Consider the following 14,303-nt stretch of genomic DNA (forward strand, 5'->3'; position numbering starts at 1 on the left):
GTACGCATGGCACTTGCCTTGCATGCCATATGCTCCCCGCAAGCTACTAGGAGTTATCCTTGAGCACAAAGCCAGGAATAAGCTCTCAGCACAGCCAGATGTTGCCCAAAACTCAAATAATTTTAAAAAATTTTAGAAACAAGTAAAATTCTTCAATCTTTTAGCATCTGCACCTGTTCTGTATTCTGGACCCAAAACCAGCAGTTATAACCAAGGGAGTAGAACAGTGCTTTTCAAATTTTCCATCCCTGCCGATCAGATCACCATTAGTTTGTGTGGAACAGTGGTTGGAGACCACTGCTTTAAATGCCATGTCCAAAGAAAGCAATGAAATAGGAATCCTAAACTTCACAGGCCCTACCTGGAAATGTAAAATAATGGTCCAGATCAGGCCCAGGGTCAGCTTGGGGTTGCCATCTGTGATGTCATCATTGCGAATATTCACTAGTTTCACCTGAAAAAAAGAAACAGAAGTTTATCTCAGAGCTCTGGAACTTTTCGTTTCATTTTTCATAGACCTTTGTCATTTACATACATTTATAATGACTTTTTGGATGTCATTTCCATGAGTTCTGACTCATGTACAGATTCATGTACTACAATACAAACAGGATAACAGGTAATAATGATAAATAATACCACCCACTAAAAGTGATTGTATGTTGCTTCTTTATAATCAAAAGTTAACCCCCTTTATAAGTAACCTAATTCAAGGTAACCAAAAGTCTGTTCCTAATTTTACTTTTACCAGAAAGTCAGATAAATACAATCATATGCTATGTGATCTTTTGGTACTTGGTTTTTTTTCCCCTGCTGAGCATTATGCCATTGTGCTCCCATCTAAATTGTTGTATAGATCGTAAATTATTCTTTCTTTCATTACTGTGTAGTATTTAAATCATTGTAGTGTTATGATCTACTAATCCTTTTTAGGATATGTGGCAATTTGTTTTCAGTTTCAGTCAATTATGAATAAAACTATATTCACAGACTGTTTTTTGTATAAGCATGTTTTCATTCTCTAGGCTAAATCCTAAGACTGGGCCTGCTAGGCCATATGGTATATGTATGGCTCCATAAGAAAGTGCCAACTATTTTCCAGAGATTATACCACTTTGCATTCCCACCTGCAAAGCAACCTGTAACAGCACATGATATCATAAGCTGATGTTTTATTAAGTCATGAGACCTTATTTTATTCCTTTTTTTAAGCTAAGAGAGAGAGAGAGAGAGAGAAGCCTCGTCCCCCACCAGTCTTTGGCTTATTCTCACCTCCACTGGTTCTACTTTGTCATAGATCTTCCTATCTCCTGCCTCCCTCAACTTCCACTTTACTGCCAAATCTCACTTGACCACCTTCCCCTATCAGGATGACCAACTGTGTGCTGGAAAAGAGAGGACCTAAGGTTTTGAGTGCAGAAACCAAGTGTTCCAGGAAAACCAACCTGCTTCCACCTCAACTTCTGAAAGCCTTTCCTATCATCATCTCATGAAAAGACTTGTTCAGTCTTTTCAAACACACTGAAATCTGTGTGTCTCTAATGAACCCTAGTGGCACCAAACAGAAGGGTCTCTTCTTCACTAACAGTGTCCTGGTACTATAGACTAAATGTTTGTGTCCCTCCTAACATTTATGTTAAGTTCTAAAGCCAATGTGATAGTATTTGGAAGCGAGGGATCACTGAGCAGTGACTAGGTCATGAAGCAGATTGCACATTAATGGAATTAAGGTGCTTATAAAAAAGATCACAGAGGGAGCAAGAGGTGGCACAAGGACGGTGGTTGAGGGATCTTAGGTCTTTGGCAGTCTGGTGGTGGTGAAGATGCAGTACCTTTGTACATCAAAAGCATAAAGAGTGAATGTGCATCCTTGATAGCTAAAAAATGTCCATCTATGAAGAAGGATCTCAGAAGATTCCAGATCCGCCAGTGTTCTGGCTTATTAAATCTGCTTCCTCTTCCATATACTGGAGATAAAACAAGCTTCCCTTCCGATCCATAGGCTTTTTCTAATAAACAACCACTAAGAGCATCACAAATGTAGGTTTGCACTGTCAACTAAGTCCGTATTCCTCAGCCCCACCTCCACCAGCTTTCTCCTTTGATTATGAATTTTCCCTTCCAGTCTCTACTAATCCTTTTCTCAATTACTTAGCACCTAATCTAACTCTCCTTCCTAACCTATTCTACAGTCTTTCTGAGTCATTTTAGCACTCAATGACCCACAGCACAATGACCTCATTGACACAATTCATACACCTTCCCAATTCTGGCAATTTTCACTTTCAGTCTTTGCTAGACACAAGCACAGCTACAGCTGAGATCTCACCCTTACCAAGAACTGAAACCTCACACTACCAAGAACAGTTCTAGAGTTCTGTGCCCTCTGAGTCCACAGTTCTTACCTGCCTGTGTTCTTTCTCATTCTATCACAGTAACCAAATCTACTCCTTGTTCTTAAATTTCTAAATCAGTTTTTTTTTTTTTAAATAACCTTGCCCATTTAGGCTCCCTCTGATTTCTACTAACTTTAGGTAAGGACATTTCTGCTATAGGAGAATACAGAAAAAAGAATTTTCAAGTTAATAATTGTTGTTATATAAGCATGACAAAAAAGAACATAAAAAAATAACTTGACAAATATGTTTAGTGTCACCTTGACCCATACTATGCCTGGCAACCATACAGTTTCTTTTTCATACAGTTTCTCTAAGCAGATGGACTCTCTAGCTCTCTCACCATCTTCCTTTCCATCACAACTATAGCTATATCTTTATTCTTCCTATTTTCCTTCTCCCTATATCTCAAGAGGAAGAGACATTTTTTTCCTTTTCTCTTTCAAGGATAAGTGAGCACTGTCTTCTGAATCTATTCCACAATTCCTGGACTTACTTGGTTTCATCAATTACGAATCAATGGGAGGAAAGATACCATATGGGAAATAGAACAGATAATGTTGGATCCTTAAACTACATATGAGATCTGAGTAAAGTCACCACTTTGCTCTAACTTATTAGGTGACTTGGGCAGGGCATTTCACTTGTCAACATCCCAGTTTCCTTACTGTAAAATGCAGACATTGACCTAGTAGAAACCTAAGGTATCTTCCAGGTTTAATGTTCTAAGACTGAGGCTAGAATGATAGTACAGTGGGTAGGGTGTTTGCCTTGCACTTGCATGTGGCCAACCAGAGTGTTTGATTCTATTATCCCATATAGCACCATCAGGAGTGATTCCTGAGTACAGGAGCCAGACATAACCCTGAGCAGTCACTTGTGAATTACCCACCCCCCCCCCAAAATACCCACAAAAAATGCTTTTCTTTCACGTCACCCAGGTCTTTCCCTCAGACCTGACATGCTAGTCAACAGCTATAATCATGATACTAATCTACTGGTCATAAGGGCATGGTATTCTGATTTTTCTCTTTTTGAATGATAGAGCTTTTTCCCATTTGCAGGCTTTTCTTTCATCTTCATTTTGACCTCCACCCACAGTTCAATCTAAAAAGCAAGGTCTACCAAATGATCTAGCCATAATATAGTAGCTAACTAGCAAGCAAGAGTTGAAACTGGGCAGTCAAATTTAACAATTACTTGTTAAAGCTCACCAAGGGCACTGAGAACATCCCTAAACAGGGAATCAAACCAAAGTTCCCTGGCAGAACAGGGAGCACGAGATTGTCTTACCTGTCGCTGCTTTAGGAAGTCCAGGGCAATCTGCACATTCTGCAACCTATGAAAACGCATCCTGCCCTTCTCCCGAGGCTGCAAAAAAAAAAAAAAAAAGGGGGGGGGGGAGAATGTTAATTTTAGTTACAGCTATTAATCCACGCAGACTCCTTTCCTCTTTTGTTTCAGAGACTAAAAGACCACTACAAATTCCTTAAATAGAAGCCAGATGTGGGAGCACTACATAGGCCCCACTCCATGGCAGGACGTGTTCCTGCTTTTGAGGTTTGCCCTACGCATCGTGGGACTATGTGGATACAAATGCAGAATCAGTGCCCAGCTTTTCCACAGTTTTTCCTATAACCATGACTTGATTCTGAGTGGGTGTGGTTAAGAGAAACAGACCACGGCTCTGTGTCCTAAAGACACAATTAAATGCTAATAAAAATGGAAGGGTATCTTAACAGCAAACTGTAGATAATGGACAAAACCTTCTTAGAAACCTGGCAAAAGAAAACTATTTTAAACTAGAGAACGGGATTTAGACATGCTTATTTGGTAAGTGAAAAATTTCAAAAGAGAGGCAAAAACCAGAAAGATGGGTATCAATATATGAAAAGTACATCAGTATAAAATAACAGCAGAAAAAATTAAATAATTTTTAAAATAATAATAAAAAACCTTGATGACATAAGGCTATTCAATATAATATTCCAGAAAAAAAAATTTCCCTTCAATCCTAAGGTTAGATAAGGCACAGGAGAGAAATCCGACTCTATCTAAGGCTGCACTGATAGCACAGTGGGTAGGGCACGCTGGGTGGCCTTGCACACTGGCTGACCCATTTTCGACTCCTCCACCCCTCTCGGAGAGACCAGCAAGTTACCGAGAGTATCTTGCCCGCACAGCAGAGCCTGGCAAGCTACCTGTGGCGTATTCAATATGCCAAAAACAGTAACAAGTTTCACAATGGAGACGTTACTGGTGCCCGCTTGAGCAAATTGATGAGCAACAGGATGACAGTGACAGTGACATGTCCCAATGTCTTTATTTTACTAAAACTAAGATTAAAACATCTCCTTTACTAGATTATAACCAGTTCACTTAAATTGGTACGAACTTAAACACTGATGAAATATCAGCTGTGGCTCTGCTGTGACTGCCTACACAGAGGAAACATTGCCCCAGGAGGAAATGGACAGGAAGCAATCCAACTCATGGAAATACCTGAGTGAAAGCATCTCCCAACACTTCTGAGAAACTTTCCTAAACTTTAGGATAATACAGGGAGATGTTGAGAGATGTTGAGATTTTTCTGGGCAACAAGATAAAGGTTTAGGAATAACTTTTTCGTTTGTTTGCTTTTGGGTCACACTCACCAATGCACTCAGGAATTACTCCTGGCAGTGCTCAGGGGACCATATGAGATGCCAGGTATCAAACCCGGTCAGCAGAGTACAAGGCAAATGCTCTACCCTCTGTATTGTCACTCGGGCTCCAAGGAATAAGTTTTTAAACAAGAATCTCTTCTCCAGGATAATTTCTGCTAAATTAACAGTGAATATATATGGTTTAGAGCAGCATTTCTCAACCATGGATCCCTGTAGCCACCCAGGATCTATCAAGGGGGCCACAGGTGAAGAGATGTAAATGACGGGTCATGAAACTATGAAGCCAACTCTTAGGATAAGGCCACAGTCAGGAAAATATTGAGAAACATTGGCTTAGAATCTGTGAAATTGACTACTCAAAGGTAATGGGAAGTGAGATGAAAAAAAATTGCTTTAAGAGGACAAGGAATGGGAACATTAATCCCTATTCCTGAAGAAAAATCATGGGCTATAATTTAGCCATCAACAGTAAATGCCTCACTTAAACATTCTAATCTTTACTCTTTATGTGTACCCCGCCAAAAATAACTACCCTAAGCATGCAAGTTAAATCTCCATTTTCTCTAGCAGCTAGAGATCTTAATAACCAAGGCAGAAAAATCACCATGCAGTGAGTGGTTTGCCAAAAACAGACACTTTGAAAACAAACAGCACAGTGTGTGGTGAGAACCTAAAGGCTACAGAGGTGGAGAGAGCATCAGTTAGTCGGGAGTGTGAAGCCATGAGCAATTAACCAACATGCTGTCAACTAAACTTTCCACAGCCTGCAATCTGAACCCAGGCAATGCAGCAAGGCCATCAGAAAGCTTTGATGGGGTCTCCAGGTCACAATGGGACTTGATGCCTCCAAACACCATCATTCTTTTTGTGCCAAATATTCTCTGAGAAACAAAACAATTCCTGCTCCAGTATCATCTGACAGTAGCAAGAGGCACAATTAGTTTTAACCACCTTCTTTGGGACCTAAATTCTCAGATGATTAGGGAAGAAGGCAATTGGTAACTGAGCTACTTGGAGACCAAAAGAACCTCCAACTCTCTGATGGCTCTGCAGCAGTGCCAGCAGGGGCAGTGCTTCCCCAGGGGACCTACTACATCATCATCATCTTCCTCCTCCTGTTCCTCGCTGTTTGTATGGCGCCAGGAGGGCATGCTCACCAGACGGAGGGTCTTCAGCCCTGCTGGTTCCTTTTGCCACCAACCAAGGTAAAGACAAGACAGAGTAACAGAAAATTCACGACACAAAAATAAAAAGGAAATGAATGCAACATTAAAAAAAGGGTGAAAATAAATATGAAAATACCCTCCCGACTCCCAAAAATGATAAAAAAAAAAAAAAACACATCTAAAGCAGAGCAGATGGTTATATTGAACATCATGTTGAAACATATCTTCATCTCCATGGCCACCCACCCTCTCCGGTTTTGTGAATCAACTAAGGAAGAAAAAGATTATGAGATCAGCAATGACTGAGGTATCCGGATGGTTTCAATGAAATGATGCGATCCTACAATCTCCCAAAACACGTACAGGCTTTCAAAGGTTAGAGAAAGAAATTAGACTAGTGTTGTTTTTAATCTGCAGTGTCACCAAAAAGCAATTTATATGCAATATAATCAAAAAGCAATGTCATCAAAAAGATAACATTTCAATATAAAATCACTACAAATTCATCAACTGTACCAGTCAAATTGTCTAAAATAACTTTGTAAGCTCTGAAAAGTTAAAACTCACTACAATGAAAGTAAAATTTGGATTACTTATGAGCGTCACAAAAGAGGAACAAAAAAGAACTAGAATTCACCAATTGGAAATGAACAGTTAACTGGGTTCATGGAAGGATCAGTTTTAGACCATTAAAAATAATAGAAACAGAAGCTAGACAATACATGGGTCAAGGTGCTTGCCTTGCATGTGGCTGACCAAGGGTGAATTCTGACACCACAAATGGATCCCCTAAGCAGAACTGACCCCAGAACAGAGAGCCAGGAGAACACCCTGAGAACTGAGAGGTATAGTCTCCCCCACCCTAAAAGAAAAAACAGAAAAAAAGAAAAATACCACCACGCCACACTCGTGTGCACGCGCGCGCGCACGCACACACACACACACACACACACAACTGCGAAGGGGAAAAGAAAGTTGACTCAATGAAATAAAGACAGTGCTGGTCTTTGGCACTTTGGTGATGGAAGTGATGTAGCAATTCTGTATACCACACTAACAAAAATTTATTATAACCATGTGACCACTAATACAATAGAAAGAAATGATAAATTCTATCGCAAGACCAAAGGAAAAAGGGGAAACAAACAAAAGGCTCAAAAGAAGCCAAGTCCTAACCTTAGAGGATGCTATTACTTGAGTGAAATCTAATGTTCAATTCTGTTGTTCTAACACAAGAAAGAGAGCCTAGAAAGAGTATGGTGGGTAGGGCACATGCCTTGTATGCAGCCAACCCAAGTTTGATCTCCAGCATCCCATATAGTCACCTGAGCACTGCCAGGAATAATTGCTGAGTGCAGAGCCAAAAGTTACCCCTGAGAATAGCCAGGTGTGTCATACACCACCCCCCCAAAATAAAACCCAAAGCAACAACAAAATAATAATTATTATTACTAAGAATTCACCAAAGGCTGGACCAGAGTAATAGCACAGTGGCATTTGCCTTGCATGTAGCTGATTGGATCCATAGGACTCCATACAGTCCTCTGAGCACTTCCAGGAGTACTTCCTGAGTGCAGAACAAGGAGCAACCCCCAAATACTGCTGGATGTAAACACCCCACTTCCAAAAACTGAAGAATTCACCAAAGGTAGTAAAGCTGATTCAGACTCCAGAAGCCTGTGACTCTCCAGTTTCCTCTTTCCTCACAGAGATTGCCAGAATTCTTCCCTAAACTTTTCTAAATGGAAAGTATGTGGTTTGGACACTACAGATTAGAACAGGTACTATACATTATCACCTGTGTTCACAGGATGAAATATATGAAACAGTGAGGCCATTATGTAGATGTACCAAAGTTTCTTTAACCAGTCATCTGTTTTTGGTACATCTACACAACGGAATACTATGCAGCTGTTAGAAACGATGAAGTCATGAAATTTGCATATGAGTAGATCAACATGAAAAATATCATGTTGAGTGAAACAAGTCAGAAAGAAAGATACAAACATAGGAAGGTTGCACTCATATGTGGAATATAAAGCAGCAGAATGGGACACTAACACCCAGGAGAAGTAGAGATAAGAACCAGGATGTCTGCCCCACAGCTGGGAAACTGGCCTTACATGCTGGGGGAAAAGGCAGCAGAGATAGAGAAGAAAACACCTAGTAGAGTATTTTTGGAGGACCCACTTAGATTGAAAGCTGCATACCAAAAGTAGACTATAGACCGAACATGATGGCCACTCAATACCTCTGTTGCAAACTACAACACCCAACAGGAGAGAGAACAAAAGGGAATGCCCTGCCACAGAGGCAGGATGGGGTGGTGGGGGTTGGGGTGGGGATGGTGGGAGAGACACTGGGAACTTTGGTGGGGGAGAATGAACTGGTGGAGGGATATAAACCAAATGCAAACATGAAAGTTCATAAGTTTGTAACTGTACCTCACGGTGATTCACTAATAAAAATAAACAAATAAATAAATTTAAAAAAAAAATGGGGCCATGAATGGAATGGTTTGATTTAGCAAAGCAAGTAATAAGCCAAGGAGAGCTTCAAAGGACTTGCCTTAAGCAGGTGTTTTCCACAGCAACGTTGAATACATTTGGAGAAGGCAGATATATTTAGTTATTCAAGGAGCCCAGAGTACTCTGGGGCTATGCTCATACATCAACTTCAACACTTCTCCAAACATGAGACTCAGTGAATTACAGAACTGGGAACAGGCAAAGTGAGGGAGGAGAGATAACTTGCTCTGTACTTTTTCTGAGGGGGAGACATACCCAGTGGGGCTAAGGGATCACATCTGGGAATGGTTCAGGGACCAAAATACGAATCTATGGAGACTATGAACAAAACTCTAGGGTGTAACTTGTAACTTGGGTGAGAGCAATGTCTCAGCAGGCTGAGTGCATATTTTGCATGCAGAAAGCCTGAGGTTGGACTTCATTGTCCCCAAACTGCTTTAGGGAATAATTCTCAAGAATAAAGCTGAGGGTTGGGACCTGAGCAATATGGTCACCCAGCACCACCAGGAGTGATTCCTGACTGCAGAGCCAAAAATAACCCCTGAGCATTGCTGGATATGACCCACCCCCCCCCCCAAAAAAAAAGGAAGAAGAGAGCACAGAAGTTAAGATTTCTGCCTTGAATGCCATGAATTTCTGAATACCCTGAACCACATATGGTCTGTCAAGCATGGCCATGGGTCACTCCTGAACACAAAACCAGAAACAGTCCCTGAGCAACACCCCCCAAAAAGCAGCAGAAAGTTGGGAAGTTGGGAATAGACCCCAGCTATTGAGTGTTCTCTGCCCCAAACAAAAACAATATACATATGCATGTACGTATGTATGTACACACACACACACACACACACACACACACACACACACACACACACACACACACACACACACACCCCTTACTAAAAAAAAGTCTTAAAACGTAAGGTTTATAAAGATAGTACAAGGGTTAAGGTACTTGCCTTGCATGCAGTCACCCCCAGTTCAATTGCCAGTACTGCATGATCCTTCGAATACTATCTGAAGCAACCCCAGAATAGCCAGAGTAGCCCCTGAGAGCTACTAGGTGTAGCTCAAAACTCAATTCCTCCCCCAAAACTTTTTTCTCAAAATGTGAACCTAACATTTCTGAAATATTAGTATCTACAAAGAGATGAAGAACACAAGTAAATCTGCAGACAGAAAGAAGATATAATGAATACCTGACTTCATGAAGCAATGCTATGTGGTTCATCAATTTAATTAAGATGAAATTTCAGTTATAAACTTTGAATTTGAGCAAGAAATAAAGTGCACCAATAATCTCTTCCAGTTCCTCCTCCCATACAAAAGAGCAGTAAAGGCTACTATCCTAGCAAGTAGCCATCAACAAGATGACCTCGATGTCAAGAGATGCCAACAGGGTCACTCTTGTGCAGACACTCGTTAGGGAAAGGGGAAAGCTCACCAGCTTGATGCCTGAGAGGACCTCCAAGAGAGAGATCAGGTTGTGACCATCCCGTAGGTCTTCATAAAGATCATTGATGTGCTTGCGAACCTATGCAGGAGAGAAAAATTAGTTTTTACATGATCATCAATCATTTTACACCTACAAAATATCTCTGGTAATTAGTAAACACAAATTTAATCATTTTAAATAATAAAATTCAGGAATTTTCAGGTTTTATAAAGTGATAAGCATAAAAAAAGTGTATAGATTGGTGTTTTTAATTAAAACCAGATATTACAAAATCTAGTCAACTCTAATATTATTTTATTCTAGGAAGTTTGGAGGAGATAGGGAGTATTAATTATTTTTAAACATTTCAGGTATTGTTATTGACCAAAATATGATACAATGGCCAGTGATGGATAGATGAGTCCAACCAGTCAGAAAAATCTTCCAAAGTTGTACAAAGGAACCTAAAATGCTATACATCCACTTTTCATAAAGCATACTTCAAACTGAACTCCTCTCTTATTTATTTCTTTTTGGGTTTTAGTTTGCTTGATTGGCTTTGATTTGGGGGCCACACCTGACAGTGCTCAGGGCTTATTCCTGGCTCTGTTGGTAGGAATCACTCCTGGAGGATTGAACCTGGGTAGGCCATGTGCAAGGCAAGTACCCTATCCATTGTACTCTCCAGCCTCTCATCTATTTCTGACTGGAAAGGCTGTTTCCCTTGCAGAAAAAATAATCTCAGAATTATAACTGAAGCTATGAGGGAAAGATCTTACTTTGGAGAAATGTGAAACACTAACTTTACATGTTATCTATCCCACACTCTATGTGATGAATATTCTTCCCAACACCCTCTAAGAAGTGATCTCCAGGGCTTGTGTATGGAAGGAATGGCGCCATCCCATTGAGTCACAATCCTGGCCCCAAAGTGGAATATTCTTGGGAAAGGTCTTATTTTAGTCTTTGCCATAACTGTAATACTTCATAATCAGACATAACTTCACTATTTTTTAAACCACAAACTACACTATAAAGTTTAGGTATTATCCTTATCCTAAATAAGAAGCTGGGACCAGAGAGATAGTATAACAAGTAAAGCATTTGCCTTGCATACAACTGACCCGAGTTCAATCCCTGGTAACACATATGGCTCCTCAGGCACCATGAAGGATGATCCCTGAGCACTGCCAAGTATACCCCAAAAAGCAAATAAGAGAATCAAGGAAGCTGAGACCCTGAGAACTCACAGACTAGTGATTAATTTATAAAGTGACATTCACAATGCATAATAAGATGACTAGTGGAAATTATAAGAAAATCAATTTTCAACATAATGCTTTAAACTACAGTGTGAAGTAGTATTTTCAGAAATGATGGCACATTTTTATTTTGCTTTTAGTCAAACCTTGGATTTGCCTAGCTCAGGGGTTACTTCCAGCTCTGAGCTCAGTAATCACTTCTGGTGGGCTTGGGGGACTATATGAGTTGCCAGGGATCGAACCCAGGTTGGCCACATCCAAGACCAGCACCCAACCTGCTATTCTATTTCTAGGGCCCCACAGAAATGGTGACTTTTTAAGGCAAAGACTAGGAATGAATAATAGACCTTTCCAACTGTAATATTCAAGCATTCAAAATAGAATATGAATCAAAAAAGACAAAAGCTGAGGCCAGAGAGATAGTACAGTGGACAGAGTGTTTGCCTTGCATGTGGTCTACCCAGGTTTGATTCCCCAGCATCCCATATGATCCCCTGAGCAACACCAGGAATGATTCCTCAGTGCAGAGCCAGAAGTAAACCCTGAGTACCACCAGGTGTGGTCCAGAAAGCCAAAAATAAAAAAGATAAAAGCTGGACATATATGGGAAAACTTTCTAAAAGAGAAAGAATTTGAAGGATTAAAAAATGTCAATTAAAAAATTGATAGAAGAAAACTACATGATACTATGTAAGACACAAGCAATTAAGTAGAAGAGAAAAAAAATTTAGGTTTTTTTTTTTTATAATCACATAAAAAATTAAATACTGGGACCAGAGACTGTGCAAAGGTTACTGTTGCCTTGAACACAACTGATCAAGGTTTAAATCCCTTGTTATCCCATATGTTACCCTAAACACTGCCAGAAATAATCCCTGAGCACTGCTGGATGTGGCCTAAAAACAAAACAAAGCAAAAATTAAATATGTAGGAATAAACAAGGGTAAAAGTTTTAGGTCTGTACAACAAAATTTGTAAAAAACTATAAAACAGAAGACACAAAGAAATAAAAAGACATCCAATACTCAAAAAACAGAACAATAAGCATTGTTAAAATGGCCACCTTGGGCCAAGAGAAATAGTTCAGTGGGTAGGGCATCTGCCTTGTAGAGAGCCAACCCAGGTTCAATCTCAGCATGCCATACTGTCTCTTGTGAGTGTATATAAGATGGCTCTGACATACCAGGGGTTCCCAGATCTTAAGACTCATCCCTCAAATGCGTCCAAACTTGGAACCTGAAATAGCCATAGTATACCAATCATAGAAATAAGCTGGTCAGAGTGGATTTTTGAAGAGTGGATTTTAAAACTTCTAATTTAACTATGTTGAATTTAAAACAAGAGCCAACTGACTACAAATGGAAATGTTCTTGAAACAACAGGAAGTAACAGAATTCAATTTGGGTCAGCTGAGAACATAGGTTTAGCAGTCAGATGCCTAGAGGTGCTAGTTCAAGACATGGGAAATATTGAATTTTCTGGGTTAGGGGCAAGAAAGCAGTGTTAAGAAGGAGCCTGAGGGAATAGACAAAATTAGAAAGCAGGAAATTTAAAAAACAAAGCAATCAACAAAGAAGTAAGGGGATACGGAGGGAGAGGCAGTGTGACTGATGAAGGAAATGACCACCAATATCAACTGCTATCAAAGAGGTCAAGGATATCAAACACAGAAGAGCATGTGATAAAGGACAGGGTGCCATAGTTACTAGTTCTTGCTTGTATAAGCACAAAGATTGCTTAAGGAAATAATAGAATGCTGTAGTTAAGTTTAATGTTTGCACAAGGGAATACTTTTCCATGAGAGAAAGTTTTCTAATTCCTTCCTCACTGAAGTCAGCTGTTTGGCACATCTGTAGTAGCCATTCTCCTGCTTTTAATGTCAAAAACTGAGGACAGAGTGACTTACTTTCGATCCTCTCTTTATTTTATTACTTCCCAAAACATATGGGGGGGGAGGGAAACCTTGCAGGGGAGGGCTTCTCTGACCACCTGCTGTCATATACTCTAATTTTCCTGAGAGGGAATTTTAGCCACTACCAATGTGGTTTACCCTCACAAAAACTGGATGAACAAGACATTCTTCTAACAGTCACACTTGTCTGCTAACAAATGAGTGAAAAACTTAAAACTATCCAGATCTTTTTCTGTTTACAGTTCCCTGTGAAAACTACTATCAAAATTAGTGAGTGTCCTCCAATAGTATACAAAAGTAACTAATAAACTCATTTAAAAAGTGAGTTTCTTATCACTGGCCATAAGAAAATGTAAATCAAAATTATGTGAGCCACCACTTAGAATCCTTTAGGAAAAAATATTATTTAAAAAGAAGACATAAGTATTGATGATAATGTAGAGAAACTGAAACCCTCATACACTGCTGTTAAAAATGAAAAATGAGGGGGCTGGAGCGATAGCACAGCGGGTAAGGCCTTGCACGCGGCTGACCCAGGTTCGATTCCCAGCATCCCATATGGTACCCTGAGCACTACCAGGAGTAACCCCAAAAAAAAAAAAAAAAAAAAAAAAAAAGATGGGCAGGAGCAATAGTACAGCAGGAAGGGTGGTTGCCTTGCACATGGCTGGCCCAGGCTTGATCTCTGGCAAGCCATATGGTCTCCCAAGCATCGCCAGGAGTGATTCCTGAGTGTAAAGCCAGGAGTAAGGCCTCAGTGCCACAGGGTGTGCCCCAAAAAAAACAAAACAAATTAAATAACAATAACAAAAACAAGAATAAAAAATGTAAAAAAAAAAAATCCATTACTTTGGAAAAACAGTAACAGTTTCTATATGATGAAGCAATTTCACTCCTAAAAATACCCCAAAGAACTGGAAACACTGTTTGAGGACTAG

General features: G+C 39.9%; 1 protein-coding gene across 11 annotated transcripts in view; it reads right to left on the reverse strand.

The window, feature by feature from the left end:
* MACF1 (microtubule actin crosslinking factor 1) overlaps positions 1-14,303 on the reverse strand; it is a 411,553-nt gene that overhangs the window by 234,394 nt on the left and 162,856 nt on the right. For 8 of the 11 annotated variants that reach the window (XM_055137706.1, XM_055137710.1, XM_055137718.1 and 5 more), the window contains 3 exons: positions 10,201-10,290; positions 3,690-3,767; positions 362-454 (listed from right to left, as the gene is read on the reverse strand). In XM_055137706.1, coding sequence (XP_054993681.1) covers positions 362-454; positions 3,690-3,767; positions 10,201-10,290 — 261 coding nt within the window. Of the gene's footprint in view, positions 1-361; positions 455-3,689; positions 3,768-6,153; positions 6,250-10,200; positions 10,291-14,303 lie in introns of all 11 variants that reach the window. The other 3 variants (XM_055137709.1, XM_055137708.1, XM_055137711.1) reach the window with 1 other exon arrangement.

The sequence above is a fragment of the Sorex araneus genome, chromosome 5 (genome assembly GCF_027595985.1).
Source record: "Sorex araneus isolate mSorAra2 chromosome 5, mSorAra2.pri, whole genome shotgun sequence".
Classification (NCBI taxonomy): Eukaryota; Metazoa; Chordata; class Mammalia; order Eulipotyphla; family Soricidae; genus Sorex; species Sorex araneus.